Source organism: Cryptosporidium ryanae (assembly GCF_009792415.1).
Source record: "Cryptosporidium ryanae isolate 45019 chromosome Unknown contig_16, whole genome shotgun sequence".
NCBI lineage: Eukaryota > Apicomplexa > Conoidasida > Eucoccidiorida > Cryptosporidiidae > Cryptosporidium > Cryptosporidium ryanae.
Window position 1 is genome coordinate 62,984 of NW_027125559.1, and position 13,995 is coordinate 76,978.

General features: G+C 40.0%; 5 protein-coding genes across 5 annotated transcripts; 1 reads left to right on the forward strand and 4 right to left on the reverse strand.

Annotated features, from left to right (window-relative positions):
• Window positions 1–433: 433 nt before the first annotated feature.
• FG386_000701 (mbl domain containing protein) lies at window positions 434–3,012 on the forward strand (the record flags this gene model as incomplete). Its single annotated transcript, XM_067340045.1, has 2 exons — window positions 434–2,784; window positions 2,922–3,012. The coding sequence occupies 2 exons, from the start codon at window positions 434–436 to the stop codon at window positions 3,010–3,012; spliced, it is 2,442 nt and encodes an 813-aa protein (XP_067196243.1).
• Window positions 3,013–3,034: 22 nt separating this feature from the next.
• FG386_000702 (uncharacterized protein) lies at window positions 3,035–7,654 on the reverse strand (the record flags this gene model as incomplete). The annotated part of the gene is made up of 1 exon (XM_067340046.1): window positions 3,035–7,654. The coding sequence occupies one exon, from the start codon at window positions 7,652–7,654 to the stop codon at window positions 3,035–3,037; it is 4,620 nt and encodes a 1,539-aa protein (XP_067196244.1).
• Window positions 7,655–8,696: 1,042 nt separating this feature from the next.
• On the reverse strand, window positions 8,697–9,338 carry FG386_000703 (uracil-DNA glycosylase; the record flags this gene model as incomplete). The annotated part of the gene is made up of 1 exon (XM_067340047.1): window positions 8,697–9,338. The coding sequence occupies one exon, from the start codon at window positions 9,336–9,338 to the stop codon at window positions 8,697–8,699; it is 642 nt and encodes a 213-aa protein (XP_067196245.1).
• A 376-nt stretch (window positions 9,339–9,714) lies between these two features.
• FG386_000704 (uncharacterized protein) lies at window positions 9,715–10,380 on the reverse strand (the record flags this gene model as incomplete). The annotated part of the gene is made up of 1 exon (XM_067340048.1): window positions 9,715–10,380. One exon carries the CDS (start codon window positions 10,378–10,380, stop codon window positions 9,715–9,717), a length of 666 nt encoding a protein of 221 aa, XP_067196246.1.
• Window positions 10,381–10,679: 299 nt separating this feature from the next.
• On the reverse strand, window positions 10,680–13,682 carry FG386_000705 (uncharacterized protein; the record flags this gene model as incomplete). Its single annotated transcript, XM_067340049.1, has 1 exon — window positions 10,680–13,682. The coding sequence occupies one exon, from the start codon at window positions 13,680–13,682 to the stop codon at window positions 10,680–10,682; it is 3,003 nt and encodes a 1,000-aa protein (XP_067196247.1).
• Window positions 13,683–13,995: the final 313 nt, after the last annotated feature.

Below are 13,995 nucleotides of genomic sequence, written 5' to 3' on the forward strand. Positions count from 1 at the left end.
ACTTACCACACTTGTGATTTCCGTCTCTAATATCGAATCGTCGAGAATCTTAGACCTTATCGACTGCAAATTAAGCAAATGTTCCTCGCTTTTAGCATAACACTGACTTCTGGGACAGTAGTTCCTAAAAACCAACTTTTTGCCATCCATCTGTCAGTTATCGTCTACCCGGCCTCGGTTCTGTGCTGAAAGCAGAGTGCAATTTCTCCCTATATCCACCCAAACTTATTATTTTCGCTCGGGGGATTTTTCTCTTGTATATGGAAAGACTTTGGCGCCAAGACATAAACACGAAATGTGCCAAAACAAATGCGAAAATCGAATTTCGGGATTCAAGGGGCAAATTTAGGTTTAGCTTAGTTCCAGTTAATTCTAGCGGGAGACGTATGGATCGCTAGTCAGATCATACACTAGACAGGGTGAAGGCGAGAAGATGTTTTCTGAGATTCACTTTAGACAGACGGGATCTGGACATTTTCTCTCTCCGCGGTCTCTGGTGTTGTCGTGTGACGGCAACAGATGCCTTGTGAATGTAGGTGAGAACACCCAAAGATACTGCTTTGAGCATAAAGTCAAGCTTTCCAGACTGAAAGTGATAATGTTGACCGAGGTGTCTGTGGAGACGGTAGGGGGTCTTCCCGGTCTTTTGCTAACCTTGAGTGGGATAGGAGTGCAAAGGCTGAGGATCATAGGTCCGGAGCCCGTGATTGATTATCTTTTGGCTTTGGGTTACAGGGTCGGCGGTGCGAGTATCAGCGAGGAGAACGGTATCCGGGTCAAAGAGTGCGTGCTCTCAGTCAACTCTCGCGATTTTTTGGACAGCCAAGAAGCTGGATCCTCCTCCTCCGCAGCCAAGTTTGAGTTGGAGATACAAGTCATGGAGGTATCTTTGAGAAGAGGCGGGGGGGAGGACGAGCACGTGACTACCTGCCACGAAAGCCATATGTTTAGACTCGAGTTGGGGGACGGAGTTTTTCTCGAGTCCTATTTCGTCGGCTGCTTTGAGCTCAACGAGGAGTCCCCGTGCATCAACAAAAGGAGACGCACCAGTGTGAACTGTTCCTCTTCGCCCCCATCTTCCTCGACTAAACGGTCTCCGCTTGGGGACAGATGCTCGATTCTGTACTTGTTTGAATTTCCGGCCAAAAAAGGCAGGTTCGATGTCTCCAAGGCAAGGTCTTTTGGAATACCTCCGGGACCACTGTACTCGAAGCTCAAGGACGGCGAGAGCGTGACTCTCGATTCAGGCAGAGTTGTGCTCTCAGAAGAAGTCTGCTCCCCTCCGATAAAGCTCCCGTGGGTAATGGTCTCAAGTTTCTGCGGGATTCGCGAATGTAGGTGCGTCCAAGAAAGGATTCAAGAAATAATTGCATCTAAGGGTTTTAAGTTCGTAGTTTGTGACGAGAGCACCAAGGGGGAGCCGGAACAGGGACTGGAGCTGGACTCGACATTCTACGTCTTCGACTTTTCCAGCCAAAGTCCGCGCCGCAACGGTTCTCTTGTCGAGGAACTCTGCACGGTGAGTTCCAGTTGCATCGCAAATAAAGACAGTTCCATAGGAGGCCAGCTGCGTTTGGTTGGACTCAACTCCCCCGTCTCCTCAATCAGCATCGGTGAAATGAATCCCTTCATAACGAGTCATTTTCTGCAAGAGTTCCTCAGTGACGTGGCTCCGTCCGTCTTCCCCCACAAACGATTTGATGTTGATCCAAGGTGCTGGAGCAAAACATTTGCGGTTTCCCGTAACAGCAGAGCCAGATTTGATGAGTCGCTTGTTGATAAAGACAAGGACTGTCGGCTTTCCGCCTCAATATTGAAGAAAATGTCAAAGTTCTCGTTGAAATCGGCGTCAGCCGATGCCACTTCGGACAGAGTCAGGCAAATCAAAGAGCTTTTCGCCGAGATACCTTCGGTAAGAGACGAATATCCGAAACTTTGTGTTCTTGGAACAGGCTCCGCCATTCCGTCTCCTTACAGAAACGTTTCCGGTAACCTTTTGAGAATAAACAGCAGTACGAGCATGTTTCTGGACTGCGGAGAAGGCTCTCTTTTCCAATTGTTCGTTTTGCTTGGATGCGATAGAGATGCGTTCTTCGACGCTGTAAGTACGGTTAAGTTTGTTTTCATTTCCCATCCCCACGAAGATCACTTTTTGGGCTTGTTTGGACTCATAAGGGCCAAGTACTTCAGCGGGACGACTTGTTGCAGATCTGGGCTTGAAACCGACGACTGCTCCGAGCCCCGTTTTGAACGGAACCCGGAGAATGGCGTCATGGAGTTGTCAAGAGCGGAGCTAGAAAGAATATCCATGAATGATCAAATAGTTGTAATAGGTCCGAGGAAGATCGAAAAGATCCTAGAACTTCACATAAACAAGATAATTCGCCCGAAGCGCGTCAGATCAGAGTCCGGGTTCGACCTCAAGTCCAAAGTGATCTTCGTCCCGACTCCAATAGGCAATTCAAAGGCACAAAACAGCGTCCCCTTGGTTAACAATGGCGACGCCGAAATAGTGTTTGAGTCATTTCCAGTAAAACACATCAAGGGCTCCTTCGGAATAAAGGTGTCTCTGAGGCGAGACGACAGCCACGGCCGCAGAGATCCAAAAGACAAGTACTTCACCATAGTCTTTTCTGGAGATACAATGCCGTGTCCATCTCTTGAATTGGCGTCCAAAAACTGCAATGTACTTATCCACGAAGCAACCTTTGAGGATTCCCTTGGAGAGGAGGCCAAGAGAAAAAACCACTCCACTGTCTCGGAGGCTGTGGAGGTTGCCGTTAGGTGCTCGGCAAAATCACTCCTTCTCACCCACTTTAGTCAAAGGTACCAAAGCATCCCTGAAATCTCTAAGACGTGTGGGGACGGAGAATTCCAATCGACCCGAAAGAGCAACCATTTGTTCGAAGGACGTCTTGAAGAGGAAAAACTAAGGGAGTATTACAACAAAAACACTCTGTTTCTCATGGATCTAATGGTTATACCCTTAAGCAACATTCAAGGGTTGGCTAGACCACTGCACTTGTTAAATGAATTAGTCAAGAATTATCTGCCATAAATTCAAACTCACTATAGACCTTTCCTTATTCTTCACGTCATCGTTTTCCACCAAAATGCAATCCCATATATCATCCCCATCTGTGTTCATTCTGATTATAATTCCGTGATTGATCTTGTCTCCAATGAAATAACCAATGCGAGAGCCGTCTCTAGATAAGAACTTTTCTATAGAGTCCCTGAAAAGAGAGTCATTTACCAGGTAAAAAGGCGTTGTTGGCTGGAATCCGCGTATCTCAAGGCTCTTTTTTTGAACGGTGCTTGTAGTAGTTATCGACCTTCCAAAAGGACCCGGAGCGAAACCCGACTTCTTGTTGCTGCACAGACGAAGTGGGAGTATTAGAGACACATTTAGAGACTCAGCATCATCGTTTCGCGATTTTTTGATGTATCTAATATTGCTCCTCACAAAGGACTCGCGCGACTCTGCTATTGTGAATGTGGAGTCGGCAATAATGGCCTCTCTGTAGGAATTGGAGAGATTGTTGTTCTTTATTCTATTCGAAGTCCTTTTGCGCGAGACAAAGTCCTTCCCCAAAGACTCAACCGTATCTATATTCCTTTTCAGTTTCCCTAACTGGGATTCGATGTCGTCCGGGACGGTCTCGTTTTTCCTTGGGAGTAGCTTGCAATTCAACAGGACGAACGGAGTTAAAGCGATCTTTTCTCCCTCTCCACCGGAGTGCTCGTCCCCGAAATTATAGCAAATGCTCTCCACTAGCACTTTTTCTATTGGGGAGAGGTCCTCAGAGGGTTCGCAAAAGTGCTCTATGAACCTAACGTAAGCCTCCCCACACCCCTTTCTTTCAGATATTATTGAGTTTATCCAGTCAAGTACGACCAAGAGATGTCCAGATCTAAGATAGTAAAGTGTCTCTGACTGTTTTGGGATGAAACAAGATACGTGTGGAGGGAATCTTCCATCACTGCCATTTTCTGCAGTTGAAACAAATGTGTCTCTGTCGAGCACATAACCACAGTTTTTGTTGAAATCAAAGGGAGAGACATAGTTTCTTCCGAATGACATGTCCACAATGTCTCTAGGAATTAGCCTGAACACAAAAATTTTTAAGTACAAACACATGGCCGATATTTTTCTACCTAGAGCCAGACCAAGTCCATCTCTAGTCCGACCCTCCATGTTGACGTTCCTCTCGAAGTTGCTCAGCCAAAGTTTGTAGTTTTTTTCTTGAGTTTTGTCGAAAGCTATTCCGAAAACACTCAAACAATCCACAGTGGATTCAGATACCAGTTTAATTAACAGGACCATGTCCTCCAATACGGCCATCAAGGCGGTGCAGGTAATTCCAGATGAATTAATAAACAACTCAAAAATAGTCAGCGATAATTTAAACAAGTAATCCATTATCCGAAAATGCGTCTCAAGATCGTTCCTTGCGCAGACCAGAAGTGGGAAAAGCATCTTGGCGTAAATAACAGACACCTGTTTAATCAAAGACAAAAGCGAGAAGTAGATGTACTGTTTTTCCATGTCCATTCCGATTGGACTGAAACCAAAAGGTACCGTAATCTTTTCATCCCGACTGATTCTGTATTTAACATATTCCTCCGGGTCAAACTGTTGATGTTCCAGCTCTTTTCCACAAAAAATGCTCTTGAGTTTTAATTTTAATTGAAATTCGCAGTAATGCTCCTCATTTAAGCACGTGATGAGCGTGTCCAATTCTTTTTTTTTAGTTAAATACCTGTAACAAGAAGTCTGACTTTCCTTTCCCTTAGAGTTGGATACAGTGCATACCCTTTTGTTTTCAAGACCATAAAAGTAAGAGGAGAGGTAGACGTTCTTGTTTGTTGGGGCTTTTGTGCATATTGGGTTGCTGCAAGGATGTTTGTGAGTCAAGTAGTCATTGTTTAAACCCTCTGAACAACTGGGAACTATCACAAGTGACTTGTTTAGTGTGTTTGTCGTCTTTATATTGTTAAATGCATAGTATTTGTTCGAGTATCTATCTGTTCCTATTAAATTATCGTTTCTGCCGATTGAAGCCGTCACTTTCTTTTTCCCGGAAGAACTATTCACAGAAGCGTTTTGCATCAGACTGATTTGATCCAAAAACTCCTTTCCTAGCTTATCGCCAAACAGTTCATCCACCATCCAACTCATCGCATCCAAAAGCGAGTCCCTGTAAAACATTGTCTCGGTATCGTTCTTAGCATAACCCCAAAAACTCGCGTTTTTGTTTCTGTAATTTTCCTCCTCCGTGCTCGCTCTATTTTCGTGGTTGGTGTCATTTCCAGATGGAAGATCCTCGCTCGTGCCTTCCTCCTTCTTGCCTTCTTGATCGTCGTCTTCTTCTTCATCACCCAGATCCTCAAAGTCGTTCGAAACGGATTCGAGTCTTTTCTGTATCTCACCAAGAATGACCGGCCAAGTAACATTGTCCACATAATTTTTATTAACTATATCATCCAATAATGAATCATTAAATTCAGGAAACAAATTGTGTTGTTTATGTATATCAGTAGCATTCGTTTCTGTATTAAATAAAAGCGAAGTCCCAGTTTTTTTAGTCTGTTTTCCACCAATATTGTTTTCTGGACTTGCTCCGTCTGATGTTAATCCAAGTTTTGAAGGAAGCAGTTTTTCTGAAATGAATGACACCATCTTACTTGATATTGAAAAAAACGAGCTTTCTGGAAACATATTTACAATGTTTATAAACTCAACTAGATCTTGTTGAATTACTTTCCTCCCACTTTCTTTTGACGAACTTTGCTGTCTTTCAATTATTCTTTTATATTCGGAGTAGAAACACTTTATTATTTCTATGCAGGTTGACTTGTTTTCTGGAAAAACTCTTGAATAGTAAGATTGAATGCTCAACAAAGAACTTGAGTTTACTGGCAAGTCCAGGTACTCGCCATATACGCCCAGGAAAAAAGATATTTTTAATATCGACAAACAATTGTCAAAACTATCTGCATAGCACTTTATCTTGGGTAAGTAGTTTTTCAAAGCGTCTTCGGCTTTACTCACTGATGATCTTCTTCTCTTTAAATTATTATTTCCCACATTAGCTACACCCATGTCATTGCCGTTTCCTGTGCCAAAACCAATAGTATTACCCTGTAGCTTATTGTATGAAAATATTTTATCCATTAAATCAACATTTTTTAGATAATTATCTAGATTTGAACTTATATCACTCTCGTTAAGAGATGAGTCCTCACTTGAAATCATTTTAACCAACTTGTTTTTCATAGTAATTAATATCTGAACGCCTAGGACCTTTGACAAATTATGTCTTTCAGAATAAGCCTTTAAATAGTACTCTATAAAATTATACATTAACAACACGTCCCTTTCCGTAGAACCGGGGACGCAGACCGAGTCACCCCAAACCGTGCTGCTGTTTGCATCATTACTAGACCCTATGGACTCCTTTTTTAACTTTTTTGAAGTTGAATTAGCCATTGGAGTTCCTCCAGAGGTAGTCGAACCTGCACTAACTTGGTCAGAGTTGTCTTCATTTGCGACATTTAAACATTCAGTTTCCGTAGAGACTAATTGTTTTTTGTTTGATGAACTGTTCTGTGTTTTCCCAGTAACCTGATCTAAGAAGGTTTTGTAACCTATTCTGTTTGAATTAGGAGACAATAAAGTTTTAATAAGTCTCGAAATGATATCGAATTTTAATTTTGCGGCGGAATAGTATTTTGAATACTTGTTTGCTGGCCAAATGAGTCGGTAACAAACTTTTTGACCTCCTTTTACTGGCATACTATTTACCCATATATATGGCGAATCATATATATTGCTCCCGAATTCTATTGTCCACGAATGTATCCTACATTTTATTGAGAATGAATTAAGTCCTTCCTGTCTAAGTACTGATTTCGGAATTTCCTTGACCTTTTTTGGCTTAAACCCACTCGAAACTCCACCTTTTTGGCGAGCCTTCAACAACTTTCTGTAGTTATCCCTTAATACCGTACTTTTCTCCTTTTCATAATTGAGTATGTAGTCAGCAGGTACTAAGGAACCTGTCATTGTAAATTCCTCGTAGTTCGCCTCTGTTTTATTTTCAGATATTGAATTCCCGTTATTGCTCCCCTCAAAGGTCACAAAGTAGTCAAGGGTACTCCTTTCACCGTTGAAGTAAATACTCTCATATTTGTTTGGAAGGGAATCTAAAGGCACTAATCTTGATAATTTGTTATTGTATATGCAAAAATCAACGATATATCTGTATTTTATACCTGAATCGCCACTCGTATAAGTCACTTGTTCTGGTATATCCTCCTCAGTTGTCACATCCTGTTTTCCCCTAACTGACCCTCTAGATTCACTATTGTTGCTTGAAATGCTACTCTTTCTTCTAGACTGACTTCCGGGGATAGCTATATCACTTATCAAATCTATATTGCTGTCACTGCAAAATCCACCGTTCAGAATTTTATCCTGATCTTCGTAGTATACGGGGACAGAGTCTGATTTGAAAACATCTTCGGACCCATCATCATTTCCTTGCGAGAACAAGTAATCTGGAATGCCACCCTCGTTATAAAGCGAATCCGAAAGCCTCATTGAAACATCACTTAAATCAGTTGCCTCATTGTAATTGTTAGAATTCATCTTTACTCAATTTAGTGTAAATTCCTGCACCACCGGGAACTTGATTTCTGTAATTTCAATGATATTTATATAATAACTTATGTACATATATGTCAACACCTTGTACTAAGAAATAATTTCATCTGATTTTATTCCAGGTAAATGTACAAATGCACCTATATTCAAACAGATAAAAGAAATTCCCCTGAAAATTATAACTTGTGAAAATACTCTCCCAATTAATTTTCTTTCTAGATTGAGTTGATAATTACGAACAAAAAAGCCTCAATGTTTTTTACCCGATTTCTGGGTTCCACTCCAGGGCGCTTCCTTTACAAATAAAATGAGTAGAACTACTAACTTGTTCACTGCTCATTCTAATTTTTGCACTGTCTCTAAAATTTTAAAAAATAACGATTGTTATGAGACCTTTGTGAAAAAGTTGAAATGAATAAAATAATTCAGAAAGGACATGTGGAAACAATGTAGTAAATCAAAAGCATGCAAATACCGGTATATGTTTGTTTTTTCAAAAACACGAGCACTGTTCAAGTTGGACGACAAAAATCATTTCGTTATTGATAAAAAGAAATTAGCGTAACATCTGATGCTAAAACTCTGAGTTGGAGGGAACCCAGTCTATTTCGGGTCTCTCGTTTTTCCGTAGAAACTCATTACACTTGTTGAAGTGATCGCATCCTTTAGTTGATTTTTAATTTAATAGTTAGTGATTCAGTAATATCATGATCATTTCACTACACTCCTATTCCTTTTTTCCTTCACTCTTGCAAGCGAATAAAACATGTGGATATAGTGTGGTAGTAAATGTAAAACAATACTTACCCATAAACTTTTTTTGAGACAGGGGAGAGGGATGCGCAGATTCTAAAACCAAGTGTTTATTTCTGCAAACATTCAAAGCCTTTGCTTGAGCAGATCTCCCCCATAACATAAACACAATAGGCTTTTCTAGTTTGTTTATAACTGAAATGACGGCACTTGTAAATCTATCCCATCCCTGATAGTGAAAAGCAGTTTTATTTATTGTTTATTGAGTTTGTGTTTACTGTATACAACTTACATAGTCCTTGTGTGACATTGGCTTCCCCTCTTCGACAGAAAGAAGGGAATTTAGGAGGAACACGCCTTGTTTTGCCCATGAAGTGAGATCTCCGTGGGACGGAGCATTTTTCCCTATTTCCTTATATATGTTTCTCAGACTTGGTGGAATAGGGACTCCCTTTGGAACAGAGAAACACAGGCCCATTGCTTGACCTGGCTGATGATAAGGGTCTTGACCTATGATAACTACCGATATTTTACTGACGGGAGTGGTCTTGAAACACCGAAACATATCTTTCTCTGGTGGATAAACCTTTGCTACGCGTCTTCTTTCCCTTACCTTTTTGAAACAATCGATAAAATACGACTTTGAAATCTCCTCCTTAAGCAATTCAAACCACTCTTCTCCAAAAAATCCGACCAAGTCCTCCTCGCTCAGCACATCCTCGCTTGTGTTTTTAGTCACTCTTATTTTTTTACTATTTAAGCCTTCATCATTGCTCTTGATTCTTTTGTTGTTATCTGGTAAAGCTGTGTTGTCGCTGTTGTTCGTGTCTCCATTTTCACTGTTCGAATGGCTGAAGTTCAACTTGCGATTCTCACTCTTTTTCTTCATAAATGATAGTATTGAAAGCTGTGTCATTTTATTCCTACTCCGTACTGGACTCCAATTTGATGTGCTCTCATTACATGTTAAACAAAAGGCGGCAAGCACGTACTTCATGGAAAAGATGTTGGAGAAATTTCCACAGACTTAGAGACAAAATCGAGGGGATTTTCCTTAAATACTTTCATCCACATATTGTTAGCGGCAAGAAACAACAATTTGTGCCATAAAACGCAATGGAGAACAAAGATAGAGCATAAGGCTTAAGATTCTAAGAATAGAAATTACTGACTACTATATAAACCCCCCTTTTAGCTCGTGTTTCTAGGGCAATGGAACACAAAAGGCTCTTTTTGAGGTAGAAAATTGCGCTTTATAAAATATTAGTGACGTATTGTTGGTGTCTTGTTGGCTATTGTTCATCATCCAGATACGTAACATTGCCTTTATAAAGACATGCAATTAATTTAACCTCAAATTTAACAGTTGGAATGTTCAAATACTTGAGGAGTAAGTACTGATATCTGTTTAATTGGAATCCCTTTTCACAAATAGTGACGGTATCTTTGTTTACAATACCCTCTATGCTAGATTTAATATGGGGGTATTGCTTTTTCATGTAGAGCTCAGCACTTTGCAGTTGTTTTGCCAACTCGGTGTCTGGCTCAACGATGCAACTAACATCTGATACTGAACCCTCTCTTCCTATCTCCATGGTGGAGTTCTCCGACAAAACCTTTTTCAAATCGTCTGGAGAAAGATCTGTGAATATAAGGCCTCTTTCGCCCTTTAAAAATGATGAAATCTCATGCGGGTTTTTGCCAGTATTGCTTTCTGCACTCATGTTAAATGCAACTTGCAAAAGCTTATTTTTGCCAATTAAGAGTTTACCCGGCTCTAAGCTAGATCTGAGGTCTTTTAAAGATGAATTCCTCTGGTTAAGGAGCTTGGCAACGTAAATGTAGTCGTATTTATGAATATAACTATGGACATTCTCTATTATTTCAGACTTATCCTTCCTTTTTTTCCTTATTCCTTCCAAAACAATCGTCTTCTTAACTCTTCTGGACTTTACCATTTCTGCTTAAGCGCTTTTTATAGGCTATTTAGTTGCTTCTACACTTGACTATACTGTTATCCTTCGTCCAGTACACTTTATTTTGTCACCTTTGGCAGGTTTTTTACCTAAATTCGCCTATGATATATTACAATCAATCCGTGACTTAATTTGACATTTGTGGTTTGGCGCCAGGTAGCTATATTGGGCTAGGGTAGGGCATCATGCAAATCAAGAGCAAAGAGGGCGGAGGGGAAATGTGAAGTAGATAAAGGAAAAATCAATTAGTTAAAACCTGCTGCAGCATTAGTTTATGCAGTCTAGTGGTGGTTTGCAAGAGCAAGCTGGTCAGCAGAGACCAAAATGAGCATCTCTCTAAGCAGTTTGTTGATTTTGTCAGCAGTGGCTGTTTGGATGCAATGGAGAGAGATGAGACTATTAACTAACGAGGTAATTATATGATAGTTTTTAAATATAGCATAGTGTACGTCGTCTGGGATTCCGTTAGTACCGCTTTCGTTGTTTCTACAGAGCTCTGACAGAGAAACGACGTAACCCTCAATTATTTTTGGGAGGTAAAGAATATTTCCTGAATTAATACCACTGTCTGACTTTGGAATAAAGTTTTTGGACTCGATGTACTCTTTTGCTGATCTATAGAACCCCTTTTGAATAAGAACGAACGTGTATACAATCTCGTTTAGTTTTTTAATAGAATCCAATTTACTTTGCGAGTTCAAAGTTTGTTGGTATTTTGGATCGTTTATGACTTTGCTAAGTATCGTTTGTAACTTATCAAAAAATAGTTGTTGTTTCGTGTTTAAAGTCGTGAAAGAGTAGCAAACTGGCAGCTTAAGACAGTCAAATATGGTATCGAGCACCTCCTCTGTTAAGTTTGCCTCCATAAAAAACAAGATTGAAGTTATATAGTGTCCTCTATTTCTAGCAAGTTTAGCTATTATAGTATTCATCTCCTCACAAATATCAGAGTAATCACCATTCTTTATGTTTTCCAGTGACTCGAATTTTGAAAATGGCCTTCCACTTTCCATGTATGAGTGAAAACTGACACTGTCTGAATAGTCATCTTCAACAATGTCGTGAAGCATGCTATATTCCACGTACTCCTCCAGTATTTGGCTTCTCATTGCTTGCGGATACAGTCTCGCCAATTTTGAAATGAATGGAAATGGAACGCTGAAGTTTTTAATTGAACTGATTAAAATCTCAAACAAACTTGTGTGGCTCTCTTCCTCTATTGTTCCTGAAAAATGTGCAAGAAGCTGAGTATCGCTGATTTCGATTCCTCTTTCTCTTGTTTTTGTCCTTGTTTCTGTCGTTCCAATTACTTTTTCCCCGACCATTCCCTTCTCTCCCTCCTTCCAAAGGGGAATTAATCCTGAAATTGCCAGATATAACACCCATTGAAGTAAAGTCGTCCTTAATTGTGGATGGTTGTTGTATATCCAAACAACCGCTTCACTAAAGTGAAGAGTATAACAAAACAATCTAGCGAGTTCAAGATTCGTGTGTCCTTTAACCGGTTTGTCGTCTTGAAGTTTATTATACTCTGAAATGATTCCTTGAGTGCGACCCTTACTTTCGTCATGCTGTTCCGACAAGTAATACAGATTTTTGCCATTCACAAATTCAGCTTGAGCCTTAATCTTATTGAAGATAGTACATAGCTCCCTAGCAGAGCCGTTATCGTCATTAGTTTTTAAAATAATGTGAAACTGATACCAAACATAATCTTCGAGAGTAGCATTGGGAAGCAATCTCATTATATTTAGTGGGTTTGTGGATGTATTTATGATGCTAAAAAGTATTTGGTAGTAAACTTGCTCTTTACCATCTAAATCTTGTCCTGATCCAGAATAGAAGAGGGAATTTAATTCTCTATACTCTTTACTGGAGAAAAGATCTTTATTAAAGTCAAATTGAACGCACTGTTTTATCCAATTTTCCTCGACCGTCTGCTGGTCCTCATTTGATTGAGACATCAAGAGGGAACTGCTTGTGGAAAGCAAAATGGCTGCCAAGCATTTGCAAACTAGTGAAAAGTTGTGTGGTATATCAACATATTTTGCCGACATGTCCCAAAGTATTTGTCCTGAGCCAATTCTGAATGCCCAAAATGCCAGGAACCAAAAATGACCTTGCTCGCTTGGAAAACTAAATTGGGAGTTTATAACCTGCAGATGCTTGTCATCCGCCAAATAAAGCTTTCTAGTTATACTAATAAAGTTTTTTAGCGATATAAACATCATGCCACTACCATTTCCAGATGCGTATTTGTTCATCACTATGTTTGAATTCAGGTGCAATACCCTGTCAACCATAGATATCTCCAATGTTCTTATCGAGTTTGAAATCATTTGTCGCGTACTGTAACCGCTTTTCAAATTTGTCCCTACAAACAGTGTTAACAGTCTCCAAAACGAGACTACTTCTTCCTTGTACTCTGGTGGAACAGAAGAAGAGCTTAGCTCCTGTATCAGTCTGATTCTAAGGTTAAACGAAGACAAACACATCTTTTGAATTGAATAGAATTTTTCAGTGTTTAATTCTGAATTTTCCACATTTGGAATCAAATCCGACAATATTAAGTAGTTGTCCCTTACATTATCATCTACCACAAAACCTTTGTCATTGGCCACATATCCTGAAGCGTTACTCTTTCCTCCAATATTAGGTCCTTTTTCACCCAATGAAAAATTGAATTCTGGATTCAACAGCCTCGTGTTTTCACAATTGTCTAGCAACGAAACAAAACCGTTGTTTGAGTTCTCTAATAGCTTTGCCTTCTTCTCATCCCACTCTGTTGAAAACAAATCAAATATCTCAGAATAACATATCTGAAATACAGAAGCTGTGGATTCGTCTATCAAATACGACAAGAAATTCGAGTAATTTGTTTGGAGATAATCAGGCAAGTCGCATACTCCGAATCCAAGCTGTGAGCCAAGTTCACTGCATCTATAGTAGTCGCAACTGTTCCCAAATTCAAGTCTATGAGCCTTCTTGTAACTGAATGCCTCTGCAATGTATCTCTTCCTTGAATCGTAGTTCTCTAGTCTTGAAAAAAGGTACTGTATCGAACGCTCTAGTGCCGATATACTCAGATCGTTAACTATTCCTTTACCGTTTCCAGTGTGTTTTGGTAAATTTACAAAACCCGTATCCTTTTGTTTCTCGTTATATGATTTTCTCGATGTTTCAAGCAACTCCCTTATCCCACTCCAAAAAACCGGCCTTAGTATTGGAACTGTCCTATACGCCCTCTCCAGGGAAGAATTAATGTCCAACGAAAAATCAGACATATAATCTTTTTGGTACTTGTTTAGCCACTTAATTCGTTTTATTTATTATTACTCCCTCCTAATATCTGTACTAATATTGCTCAAAATTATATATTCGCTTGGCGCCAAAGTGTGGCAGCAGCCTATTTTATTTTCAATGGCTGGTAATAGAATCCGCATTCACTTGGGGCTAACCTGCATGCTGAGGGATTTTTTGCGAGTCTGGCAGTGTTTACCGTTTCAGGGACAGCTAATTCACTGTTTTCAGGGTTAATTCGCAGAAACCGGCCGCTCACTAATCTTGTTCACCCTTGCCGTGCTACACATCTACATT